Source organism: Garra rufa, chromosome 1 (genome assembly GCF_049309525.1).
Source record: "Garra rufa chromosome 1, GarRuf1.0, whole genome shotgun sequence".
Lineage (NCBI taxonomy): Eukaryota > Metazoa > Chordata > Actinopteri > Cypriniformes > Cyprinidae > Garra > Garra rufa.
Window position 1 is genome coordinate 32,003,395 of NC_133361.1, and position 14,322 is coordinate 32,017,716.

Sequence of the window (14,322 nt, forward strand, 5' to 3'; positions counted from 1 at the left end):
ACTGTTTTCACTGCATTTTGATAAAACAAATGCAGCCTCGGATAAGCATGACAAACATCTTTAAAAAGCATGAAAAATGTTTCTTTAAAGTTTTTAATACTTATTTCTGGACATAATAACCTACAATTTTGACTAATTTAGTCCATGATTCAGACTGATCCTATGTATGCATTCAGTCTGATTTGCCAGTCTGTTTGACTGATTCACTGAATAATTCATTGGGCTGTTTATTTTTCTAGTCAGTCAGGACTAGAAAAATTTGTTGATTTATTTTGGATAATTTTTTTTATATATTCCCATTCTTCTCGTGAGAATGGTTACGGCTGACCCCCGTAGCCTGGATTCAAGCGGTAAGCTGCTTTCATGTACTTCACCTCACATTAAAACCAGTCTCCTCAGTACTTGATCTGGCCTACATGAGAGCGTGAAATGCATTGGACTGGCAGTATCTGGCTCAGAGCAGAGCCTGTTTCTTTCCTGCGCTCTGTGAATGAAGCCATGTCACCGTGCACCTGAGACTAATTCCTCATACGGGAAGAAGGAACCAGAGAGGAGAAAATCCCTGCGTTTTAATGAGATTAGTCTGACTAACACCTCAAGTGAATGAAGCTCAGAATAGCCGCCTGCCAAATCACACTGCCTGTGCAAATCACACTGGAGAAGAATACACGCAATCTCAGCGATGCAAAGATGAGATCCAAACACATTGATAGACTTTTGGTCGATAGAATCCTATTCAGAAAGCATTAATTTTGAATAAAATGAGGCCAGTTTAAGCATTTTGATGGTGTTTGGGAAAAATTGGGATTTTGTTATGGTGTGTATACCGTAGAAAAATGAGATTGAAAGCATGCACGGTTCATTTTAGTCTGGAATGTGGCACAGCGTGACTGTTTACCCAGAAATCTTGTAAATCCCTGTTAGAAAAATGCAGCTTAAGATGCTATATCTGTGTTTTCTGGAACATGGGAGCTGGTTTCTAGCTGCTCTAAACTGGTCATTAGCTGGTCATTAGCTGTTGTCCCCCAAAAAGCGTAAACAGTGTCTCTGTGGTGCTATCAAAACACTCTGTTTCTTGGAAAATATTGACCATCATATCTGGCCAACAAAAGCTCATTATTTCTGCAATTTCATTTGTTGATGTTGATGTTAATGCCAAAGGAAGAAACAATTTCAAACTTTGCTGGTCATATTTGACCAGCAAACATATCAATTATCTTTATATAATATAAGTTAAAATATATATAACTCATATATAATCCACTGTAATTTTATAAATAATACTGTTCTTGTGTCACGAAATGAGTTTTCAGAGGTTTTAGGTGAGAATATACTTGTTTAGACTTCAAATATGTGGTTTATTTAAAAAAATAACGTAAATTTAGAAAAAATTGCTTTGATGTTTGCGGAGATATGAGCTCCAGGACGTCAACAGCCATTCAACGCTCATGAACCAGCCGAGAGCAGCCTTACTTCGGCCAGTTATTCTGGAATTCGTCACTGGCTCTGATGATTCTATAGTGGTTAAACATGAGATATAATTCATTTTGGGTAAATCTAACAGTCTTTGGTCTTCGTCTTTTATTTGTTTCAGAGCAAATAGTTTTGGCTGAGGGCAAAATCTCATCACATTATATTTTATGTAAATGTAATGCTGTATAGCGCTGCCATTGTACTTTTGACTGAATTTCCTAGCAACTTTTTTGATGGCTGTTGTTGTTTATTAAATATTATTATTCAATAAATAAGATTTATATAAATAAAAGTTGTATTAGAATTAGTTCTTCAAAATTTTTAAATCTTTTCAATTACTCATAGTCACGTGCAGTGTTGCCAAGTCCACGGTTTTCCATATCCCATATCAAAACTTAAAATATGTAATTTCCATACCTAAACACAGCTAAGAAACTTTCTACCACAGTGGCCATCCTTCACAAAACTTATATCTATCATAGTTTTATCATTTATCATATAACTCGCGGGAAAAAAACCAACCTTACGCAACAGTTTAAAATCAGCCCAATTCCATGGAAAAAATGCGGATTTGACAACCCTGCATCCAACACAAGCTGCATCCAAAGTGATTTAAATACTCCACATTTTGATAGTGACTACCTGATGCGCAAAAATTCTATTCAATATTAGAATATTTGCAGAAACGGGATTAATAAAACAGTCCCGAGCAGGGCTTGAATACAAAAATGCAAATGAATGGCGACTATAGAAAGCTAAAGCCAAATCCTGGACATTTTGGGCGATTTAAAAATTCTGGCCAGTTGCATTTTTTTAAGTTAAAAAAAGAGGACATGTCCGCAGAAAATAGGACGTTTGGTCACCGCAGTGTAGTATATTTAAATGTTTGTAAGTTATGTATGGAATCTCTCACTTTGAGAACCATTCGTCTACCATCTTGCCCCAGATAATGCAAGTTTAGACCATTTAGAAACCAGCTACCATGTTCCAAAAAAAAAACAGTTACCAGCTTAGGCTGGATTTTCAAGACTTTTGTTTACACCAAAGCCTAAATGTAATCCCATTTTTAAAGCCGCTGAAAAATGTGCTGTGTGTTCCCAGAAGCGTCAGCAAACCTGACTGTTAAAGTCTGTGGCTGGGAATGGGAGTTTGCTTTGGATTTTGCAGCTGATCGAATAGCTGCTCTTAATCTGACTCCAGCCGCCCCACTCAAACACAAAAAACAGAAGGGTTTGACAGAGGAGCTGCGTAGAAAATGCCATGCTAAATCAAACCGGAGCTCAGACGTGTGTTGTGAACATAAGCTAAATAGATGTAAAGGCAGGCGCAGCCCCTGCCAGCGCAACCTGGTTAATTACATCAACGCCGCTACGCTCCCAGACGAACATGCCGCACGCACTGTGTTATTTCGCACTGTTTCCATGTCATACTTCAACAGATCAAGAGATGCTGGTTATGTGGATTGAAGTCACCGAGAGAGCTCTTTGAAAGAGGGAAACAAGATTTCCCGGAATGCCTCTAATTTGCTGCATCTCGAAGAAAAGAAATGCATTGAAAGCAGATGTTGATGAGAATGCCTCTTACAGATTCAGTGACTGTTTTTGTGTTTTGTTTTGTTTTTTCTCTCATTTTTAATTTTTTTGTTCAATTTTTCTGCCATTACAAAAAAAAACCACTATATTTGTACTTTTTAATCGTACAAATGGTTTTTATAGTGTCCCAAATAAAAAGTGAAATCTCAAAGAAAGGAAATGCATTGCATGCCGGTGTTGATTGGAACACCGCTTGTTGAGATTCAGTGGCAGAGCGCTGGGCTTTCCTACCCTTTCTGCTGAGGCACTGCCCTTGTGAGTGTTTTTGCTGGCCGCTGCAGGACCAGTAATCAGTGGGCAATGAATGAGGAAAATAGAGCTGCAGGAGTTTGTGGGGTGGTGACCTAGCCAATCACATGGGCCGATGCCCTCGCAGTAGAAACCCTTTCCCAAAAGCAAAGCCCTAATAAACAATGCACGGGTCAGAGCCCGTCGGAGCCACGCAAAGCAAACGAAAGGGCTGCTTTCTGCCCACGGTACTCTGTGTATCTCTAGAAATATAGACAGTGACATGGAAGTAACTGGAAAAGGAGTGTGTGTGTGTGTGTGTGTGTGTGTGTGTGTGTGTGTGTGTGTGTGTGTGTGTGTGTTTAGGGATGAATGTATGTGATTTTCCACTGCTCCTCATGGCTGAAGTGGACATTAGGATGAAATGGCAGCCCCCAAGTGCTGCAGTTTCACAATGTGGGATGGCCTAATTTCGTTTTGCACAGCCCAAGGGGCCAGCATGCAGTGCAAGCATCCTGAAAGATAAATAGACGGTTGAATAATGTTCCGTCTCTCCCACGGCCAAGCTCTGCCCACACATTCCATTTTCAACATGTTTCCCGATAATGTTATCATTTGTTTTGCTGGAGGTTTGCAACACGTGCCATTCCCTCGGACACAATGCAGATGGACACTCTGCAGACCTAGGACAGCACTGCTGTGTCAAACCATGTCTGTTCAGTCTCTTGAGTAAGAAATGCAAGAATTTTAGTTTGCCTTAAAAAATGCTGTATTTAGCATAATACACATTTATTAACTATTTTGTTTTTGTGTTTTACTTTCAGGTTAAATTTTTAGTTTTTGAATGAATGGATGAATGTATGAATGAACAAATGAAGAATAAATGAATGCATGAATCAACAAGCAAATGATTGAATAAAAGAATTCATAAATGAACGAATGAATAAATGGATGAACGAATGAATGAATGAATGCATAAAAGAACGAACAAATCAGTAAATTAATTCATGAATAAATGAATGAATGAAATAATGGATGGATAAATGAATGAAAGCATGAACGAACAAATGAATGATTGATTGAATGAATGGAAGCATGCATGAATAAATGAATGAACAAACAAACGAATGAATGAACGAATCAATTGAACAAATGAATGAATAAACAAATAATAACGAATAAATGAGTGAATGCATGTACAAATGAAGGAATGAATGAATGAACAAACAAAAAATAATGTATGGATGGATGAACAAATGAATGAATGCATGAACGAACAAATAAATTAATCAATGCATAGACGAACGAATGAATGATTGAATAAATTAATGAATGCATTAATGAATAAATGAATGACTGAATGAACAAACACGAATGAATGAATGAACGAATGAATGAATGAATGAAGGAACGAACAAATGAATGCATGAACGACTGAAAGAATGAATGAACAAACAAAATGGATGGATGAACAAATGAATGAATGCAAGAACGAACAAATGAATAAGTGAATGAATGCATGAACGAACAAATGAATGAATTAATAGATGAATAAATGCACGAATGAATGAACGAACAAACAAACAAATGAACTAAGAAATGAATGAATGAACGAATGAACAAAGAAATGAATGAATGAATAAAAGAATCAATGACTGAACAAAGAAATGAATGAATGAATGAATAAAAGAATCAATGACTGAACAAAGAAATGAATGAATGAATGAATAAAAGAATCAATGACTGAACAAAGAAATGAATGAATGAATAAACGAACAAGAGAATGAATGAATGAATGAATGAATGTATGTATGAATGAATGAATGAACGAACAAACAAATGAATAAATGAATGAACGATTCATTCATGAATGCATGAAAAAATATTATACAATAATTAAAAACATATTTTTGTAAATAACAGCTTTAAACATCCAGCCCCTATTCAAGAAAAGAAAGCAAAATTATGTCTGTCAGTGTTGGTTTCAACCTCGCAATGCAAGATATGGACCTTCGGTTTTTGTCCAATCAAATGTTCCAACAAATATCACTAAATAGCTAAATACTATTATAAAATAACAGATTTCGTACTTTTCTGCCTCATTTTGAGAAGCAGCTATTGTTGAAACTGTTTTTCACCCACAGAATTGGTCTTTAGTTTAAAACTGAATAATTCAAATAATAATGATAAATAATATCCAGTATAAAATGAGTTAAAAAGAGCATAATTCTTATTTGATATCGATAAAGGGGGCCTGAGCCATACCTATGTACAAAGACAAATTTCATTTTATGCAGCTTGGTTGTGCATCACCATTTTGTTGGTGGTACTTTTCTCTTTGTATTGAATTTGACATTTGGATTAAATTTGATATATGGAGTGAAAGCAAGCCAAAGGACTTCCCCGATGAAAGACGTATTTAAATAAAGTCTTTCTGCAGTAAAGGGAAGCAATGACTGCAGACGTTAACCAGAGACCCGAATTTAAAGTAGATGCTGATAGACCAAATTTTCCAGTGCACTGAAGCCTTTTTGAAAGGCGCTTGTCTTATAAACCTGCTGTTGTTTTTCTAAAGATGGTTTCCCAACTACAAATGGCTTTTTGAGGAGATATTTTTCTCCTGTCCTTTTGTACTTAGAGTTCTCAAAAGCATGCCTGACTGAAAACGACTCTCAGAGTTTGTGGAAATCTTATTCAGACTTTTGATGTCAGCTTAAGCTGTCTTCTCTGACATGAGAAGGACGGAGGATCAAGACTCACCTCAGATGATCTAATGACTGTTTTGTAGGATACCAGGTAGCTTACCGTATGGATTCTGGGGATCCCAACCAGTTCATCACAGTAGAGGTGGGCCCTGATACCCGGCAGTTCACCGCCTCCAACCTGACCCCGGAGTCGGCCTACGTCTTTCGCATCTCTGCCAAGACGGAGCAGGGCTGGGGAACACCTTCACAGGCTGTGGTCATAACTACTGAGATTAGAGGTGATGCAAACACATACATAAATACACAGGACCTATAGAGCTTAAAACATTATCTGTTATCTGAAATAATAGGGATGTAACGATATTATCAATTATATAATGACGATATGAAACGATAGGTCTTCCAGGCAAAAAAAAATTAGTTTTTAAAATATATTTAAACTTCTTATTCTAACATAAAAGGTCTTTAAAGTTGTGTTTTGGTCCATTATGGTTTGGCACAGTATCTGTCAAATGAACCAAAAACGAAAGAGCAATATGGCTTAATCTTTTCATCAAGTGTTTTCCTTTCGTTTCCATCAAAATAAAAGCTTAAAAGTGCAGTATGAATTGCTAATAGCTAACGGTTTAAATGGGCAACTTTGCTTCAGACCAAATTCAAAATATTTTGTTCAAGTGTAGAAATTAGGAAAGAAGTATTGTAATTTCCCTACTGTTGTGTAAAGCAAAAATAATATACCTATGAAATATTCATTTATTTTGCAGTGCAATTGCTTTACAATATATGGCTTCTACTGTCATTGTTGTTATCATTATATTCGAATTAGTTTGGCTCACTAAAACAGCAGTGTCAATGTAATTTAGACTGAGACAGTATATCACAAATAAATAGATGGTTGAGTCCACTTTGAAGTTCAGGTACAATTCAATTCACTGACTTTTTTCTGACTTAAATTTTATTAGTTAAGAACATTGGAGCTCTTAATTTTGAACTCTCAATATGCATTAGATAGAATAATTAAACATTAAAATGTACAAAATGTTTATTTTCAAAATGTTGCAATAAATATTGTATCGTGGACTTAATACAGTGATATTATCATATTGTGAGATTTTGATATTGTTACATCCCTACAAAATAATGTTAGATATTGTTTCTAAAATTTTTTGCAATGGTTTACACAGTGCCAGCTAATGTTAACATAATAACAGTTTTATCAATAATGGCAAACAGGCGATTTGTAATAGAAGCATTACTGCTGAGATACACTGAATTGCTTTGAAGGATAAAACCGACATCAGAAATGGGTGCTGGTGGTGTTTCAGGAGGAAAGCAGTTATCTACAATAGACTGAAAAGTCACATTCAAGTCTGGCTGCATTCTGAAACAGCTACTTTTCACGGTCCAAACCATTCAGAATGGATAAAAATGGATCCTATTTCAGTCAGAAACCAAGTCACATTACAGAGGTAAAATGGATAACGATTGTTTTCTGTTGATTTTAAGCATTTATTCAAGTTTAAATACTAACAAATGCATGAGTGATCTAAATCATTCTTTGCCATTGGCACCTCTAATAATAAAAATAACAATAAAAAAACTGCTATAATTTATTTCACAAAACCAGTCGAAGGTAAAACGGGTATATTTGTAGCAATAGCCAACAATACATTGTATGGGTCAAAATTATCGATTTTTCTTTTATGCCAAAAATCATAAGGATATTAAGTAAAGATCATGTTTCATGAAGATATTTTGTAAATTTCTAACCGGAAATACATTAAAACAAAATTTTTGATTAGTAATATGCATTGCTTAGAGCCTCATTTGGACAACTTTAAAGGCGATTTCTCAACATTTGGATTTTTTTGCATCCTCATATTCCAGATTTTCAAATAGTTGTATCTCGGCCAAATATTGTCCTATCCTAACAAACCAAACATCAATGGAAAGTGTATTGATTCAGATGATGCATAACCCTCAATTTAAAAAAAATGTCCCTTATGACTGGATTGTGTAGGTCACATATTTATTGACATATCACTTAAGACTTACTAATATAAAATTATAAACTAAAAACTAAACTTTATTTGGAGTATTTCTTTATTGCACAATGCACATTTCTTAATATTATGCCTAAATGTGTTTTAATATCACTGTTAATATGGATTATATGATCTCTATATAATATCAGTCTTTAAAGGCAGGATATTTAAAGTGTGTCTGAAGATTCAGAATCAGAATACTTGCAATAGTTCCTCTTTTGACATCTTTAGTTGAACCTCAGCACTATTTTCACTCAATTAACATGCATTAAGCACAAAATTAGTTGTTAAGCACATAAATATGTAAATGAATTTGTAGTATCTACTATTTAATTTTTTTTTCCACTAGTGGCTGATTTTTAGACTGGTAAAGAGTGATAAACGATATGCAGTCCAACTGCTATACTAGTAATAAACAAATCAGTTTCAACACAGACAGATCTTTTTTGGGTTAAAGCTGGCGAGCAATTACATATCATCCTTTGACCTCCTGAAGCTGCTCGTTTGGTGCCTTTAAAAGCTGCACGGACAAAGCCATTGCAATCATGGCTTTCGTTGCGCATGATCTGCATCTTTAATGGCGGTCGATACCGTGCACCTTTAAATAAACAATTATGCCTCTCCGTATTGATTTCTTCCATTAAAATCGATGAGGTTATTCAGTTGCGTGTCACACAGGTGGGGTGGGGTGGAAAGGCCAGGGCGAGACCCGCTGACTGATGCACACATGAGTAGAAGAGTCCTGTCCCGTGATTAAGAGCAGTCAGCAAGACCAGCCTGACCCCTGAACTCACACTTCTATCTCCATCTCTTCTCTATCAGAGCGACCGCAGCCTCCACGGCAGCTGCGGGTGCCCCAGGACCACGTGCAGTCCCGCAAACTGCAACTCAACTGGGTGCCCGGAGGGGACGGCTCCTCTCCCGTCCGCTACTTCACCTTACAGACACGGGAGCTGCCTAATAGAGACTGGCTCACCCATTCTTCCTCTATAAGCCACAATTATACCTCCTGGGAAGTGGACAGGTGAGCTCCTTTGCCATTTCTCAACCCCCACAATCTCACAAACAGCAGTATTGGGGGCTTTACCCAGAGACTGGCCTGCAATGACCCTCACAGAGTTGATTTCACTCTCCGCTGCTTCAAAGCCACATGTGTTGTTACCCTGCAGGGCTCATGAGGGCCGTACAATAAGGGCAGTATGGAGGGAGCGTTATTAAATGCGTAGGAGCCTTTTTTCCTCTGCAGCAATTTATGATACTCAATCCAATTTGAGAGAGTGAGAAACAATCAGTACCTTGGGCTATGGGCGCTCCAGCTTTTTGCATATGAGTTATGTCGGATCCGCAGCTATGATTATATGGGCAGTCGAACAGTATTTTATATGCATTCAGAGGGCCATCTCATCTTGATTATGATGAGTCCCCTTTCTCAGTTGAAAACTCTCTCAGCTATCAGCTTTTGAGTGCTTTTTTAAACAGCCAGATTGTTGCTAAATGGATTATTCAGGACTGATTTGTATCTTTACCAGCTGGAGGCTTTTAGGGAGTGGGGCATCATGGGAAAAATATTCCCTTTAACCAAGCAATGCGAATAGCGGAAAGCCCCCTCATTTTGGAAAGCGCCGTGCAACTCATCTCAATCGACAGAGATCGGTTATGAGGCCTAAATGACATGTTTAGTTCGTTAATGAGCCCAATTGGCTTGTGCAGTGTGTTTTGGGTAAATGGGAAATGAACAAATTAGAAATTAAAGCAACGTTTTTTTCCACATATTCCCTTTACTGTCAATCCCAGATTTTTCGTGCCTGTGGTTTTCAACACAAAGTAATTAAAGAAGGGTAAGCAGTAGGGCTGATGGAATTATTTATGAAGTATATATTATTATAATAATTTAAATTATTAATATGTTAAATAATATTAATATTATTTAACTGTAATTAGTTTTTGAACAGTAAGATTTTTTAAATTTTTTAAATAATTGCTCACCAAGCCTGCATTTATTTGATGTACAGAAAAAACAGTAAAAGTTTGAAATATTTTTACTATTTACCATTTAATATAATATTTGGCAGGGGAAATAAATTATGGAAAGTAATACTTTTATTCTGCAAGGATGCTTTAAATTGATTAAAAGTGATGATAAAGACATTGCTAATGTTACAAAAGATTTCTATTTCAGATAAATGCTGTTGTTCTGAACTTTCTATTCATCAAAGAAACCTAAAAAAAAATCTGTTCAGCTGTTTTTAACTTACTTATAATAATAATATTGTTTTATGTAATATTGATATTTCTGAGCAGCAAATCAGAATATTAGAACGATTTCTGACGGATCATGTGACTGGAGTAATGATGCTAAAAATTCAGCTTTGAAATCACAGGATTAAATACAATTTTAAAATATATTCAAACAGGAAACAGTTATTTTAAATATTAAAAATATTTCTAACTTTTGCTGTACTTTGGATCAAATAATTGCAGGCTTGGTGAGCAGAAGAGACTTCTTTAAAAGCCTTAAAAATCTTTCTTGTAGTGTATATAATTCATTACACTAATTAGTTACTTGATTATAACAATAATAATTGTTGAGTATTACTGGACCTTTAAAATTCTAATGTGAATATGTGTATAGAATTTATATTTGAAATATTATTTAACTCAAATAATAATGTTAATATGCATTTGAATTATATTATATTTAATTATATTTGAATTCAAATTAGCTGAAGGAAGTATGGCTGTGCAATAATCAACAGTTTTTATCATAATTTCAAATTAAATTGTAATTATTTATGTAGTATATAATTATATATTTTAGAATTTAATCTTATTAAAAATATGTATTTTGTTCTGTAATCTTAATTAATTGTGCAGCCCTATTAGATAACATTCCCTGACATAATTTACCACCACCTCAGCTGTTGATATCATATTTCTGGTTTTATGAAGTGGCATATGCTGCGCTCATGTCTTTATATGAGCTCTCCGATATGAAGTGTTTCGTATCTTATTTCTGTCCTCACCTCTCTGCCTCAAGTGCTTTAAGATAAAACTCTGTAATTGCCAACGTGTGCCCTTGGGCTTCAATGGATTGTGTCCCTGACATTTATAGATACTAGCTCATACATGCACTGCTGAGCCACATCATTTGTGATGGGAAAGGTCTTTGTCCAATATGAGAGAACTCACGAGCTGTGCAATCCCTCAGGCTGAAACCCTTCACTTCATACAAGCTCAGAATGATGGCGACTAATGACGTCGGAGACAGCAAGTACAGCCAAGAGACGGATGCAATTACCACTTTACAAGATGGTGAGTAATAATGAGCGTGTTGTATCTATCTACTGGCTTTGGCTGATGCGCTATTGATTCAAATAAAAGTCATAGAGGAGCTACAGTCTTATCTGCACCATTTACTTGCAAGCTGAGGTCTTGCAGCTGATTTAATTCTGTCATTATTTACTCAGCCTTATGCTATTCTAAACTTGTGTGACTTTCTTTCTTGGGTCCAGAGGACCCCCAGTGGGCCACAAGGGAGTGCTAGGTCTGGGGGAAAGTTCAAAGTATAATAATAAAGAAAACGTTAAAATGTACAGAATATGACATTGTTACAGTTTATTCTTTCTAATGGTCAGAAATCCTAAGAATTGTTTTATTCTTACAGTCAATATGTTTCTCTTCAGCTCTTATACGTCTAAAAGTACCTTGGTGGGTACAAAACAACAGCTTATTTACAGGTTTTAAAAATATTAAATATAAATGCCTTTAAGGATTTCCTTGCAAGGGGACCATCATGATTGGGCATCAAAAGTTTGTAAACCCTTGGTTGCAATAGTAAACCCTGGGTCATTTGAAACTGGATCAAGCAGAATCCTGGGTTATGTTGCTTCACGTTTCACAATGCTCATTATTTACCAAGGGTTAACAGTAAAACCTTGGTATTCATATGCCGTAACGTTCCTAAACCCTGGGTTAACGTTCTTATTTGTATACTTGGAGTGTCACTTATATACCAGTCAAAAGTTTCTGAACAGTAAGATTTTTCTCTCTCTTCTGCTCACCAAGCATTTATTTCAGATAAATGCTGATCTTTGGATCTTTCTATTCATCAAAGAATCCTGAAAAAAATATTAAACTGTTTTAAATATTGATAATAATAATAAAAGTGTTTCCTGAGCAGCACATTAGAAGGATTTCTGGAGGATCATGTGACACTGAAAATGTAGCTTTAATCACAGGAATAAACTTTACTCCAGTTGATGACTATCACAGTTTGACATTTTTCCCCTCAAATGCTGAAACGAATGTTTACACAGCACACAGTGTTTCTGTGTCTGTCCAAAGCATGTGAACGTAAGGCACGCGGTTTGAATGTCTGTTGCTAAGAATCTAGCCGTAACATTCTAACACTGCATTGTTGCAAACTATACATACAAGTTTGGCACCGCAGTGCAGAGTTAACAGCACAAAAGTGGTGCTAACTGTGCAACAAAATTACAAGTGTGAAACGTTTCTTTAGCCAGAGTTAAAAGCAGGGTTAAGAACATCAATAACCGGGGGTTAACTGCTGTGTGAAAAGCCTTTTTTTGTTTGTTTGTTTGTTTCACACAAAAAGAAATCCTACAACTTCGAAATAAGTGTTATGAACCACTTTTAAGGTACTTTTATGGTGCTTCTTTGCCATTTTTGAACTTGGAACCACCAGTCTATATACATATATATTGAAAAGAAAAGCCTGCTTTTGTGTTCCACATAAGAAATACAGTCATACAGGTTTGGAACAATGTGATGGCAAGTAAAACATGTCAATATTACCTTAAAGGGATAGTTTACCCAAAAAATGAAAATTGTGTCATTAATTACTCACCCTGTCTTTCCAAAGCCGTAAGATCTCCCTTCATCTTTAGAACACAAATTAAGATATTTTTGATGAAATCCAAGACCTTTCTGACCCTGCATAGACAGCAACGCAACTGAAATATTTAAGGTCCATAAAGATAGTAAGGCCATCGTTAAAATAGTCCATGTGACATCAGTGGTTTAACCGTAATTTTATGAAGGTATGAAAATACTTTTTGCCCGCAAAGAAAACAAATATAATGACTTTATGCAACCATTTCTACTCTTGTGGACGCATGTCAAAGACTGACACCAGGGTTTCCGCGGGGCATTAAAAAGCATTAAAAGTCATTAAATTGATTTTGCGAAAATTAAGGCCTTAAATGGCAGTAAAAAGCATTAAATTGTTTTATACGGGCATTAAAACTTTAGATAGTGTTGAAGAAACACATATTACCAATTTATCTTGAATGTAGCCTTTAGGCTAAAAAGGCTTAATTATACAGTGTAACCCATTAACTAAGAACTTGCCTAATGGGATTTCTCATTGTATTTTATATCAACTTCCCTGATAGAACACATACATCACGGAGACATTTGATGTCTGCATTTACATCTGCAATATGCCTATAGGACGTCTCCTATCAGATGTCAAATAGACGCCCATTAGATGTCTTTAAGATATTTATGGTTTAGAATGTATGTAAAACTAACATCTTACAGACGTCTGTCAGTTTGTACACAGCAGATGCTTTCCAGATCAAGTGATCTTTAACAGACATCTTGCAGACATATGTGTGCTATCTGAGTTATTATTAAATGTTTTCTTCTGTGCATCTGCAGTTCCTGATGAAGCACCAACGATTCAAGCTGTGAAGCCCTCCACGACAACATCGGTGCTGGTGCAGTGGCAGGTGCGCTAATGCCGGCCCACCCCGGGTCGAGTGAACTCCTGACCCCCATTACGTTTATCTGATGGCCAGATAACAAACCGGCTCCAGCCTGTGAGAAGAGTAGCGGCATGTTGCAGGCTATCACCAGTGAAATTACAGCCCTGTTCTGTTTAACGATCTGACTTTTGTCAATAGGTAGCCTCGCCTGGCTTTGAGCAGCCTGCCGCGTATCACTTAGTATTCCTCGTGCAGGATTGCATAAATTAATGACATGCGGTATTGATACCCGCACATTTACAGCACTCGCAAAGGGCTCCGCCAAGCCCAGGATAATTAATACCCACGCACGACAGCGATCCTGCAATCTGAAGGGATATTAATTAGTAGCTGAAACCTTTATTCACTGACCTATGAGTCCCGGATCTTCTCACTACTGTCTGTTTTATCAGCAGAACCGTAGGCCGAGTTGATTACGCTGTGCTCTGAGCTTTGTTAATTACCCACTGACTGAATGGCTCAGAAATTAAATCCTCATCTTTTATTTATC

At 36.3% G+C, this 14,322-nt stretch overlaps 1 protein-coding gene across 2 annotated transcripts in view; it reads left to right on the forward strand.

Annotated features, from left to right (window-relative positions):
* sdk1a (sidekick cell adhesion molecule 1a) overlaps window positions 1-14,322 on the forward strand; it is a 452,163-nt gene that overhangs the window by 383,234 nt on the left and 54,607 nt on the right. For both annotated transcript variants that reach the window (XM_073838832.1, XM_073838837.1), the window contains exons 29-32: window positions 6,082-6,276; window positions 8,866-9,067; window positions 11,252-11,355; window positions 13,726-13,796. In XM_073838832.1, the coding sequence (XP_073694933.1) occupies window positions 6,082-6,276; window positions 8,866-9,067; window positions 11,252-11,355; window positions 13,726-13,796 (572 nt within the window). The remainder of the gene's footprint in view (window positions 1-6,081; window positions 6,277-8,865; window positions 9,068-11,251; window positions 11,356-13,725; window positions 13,797-14,322) is intronic.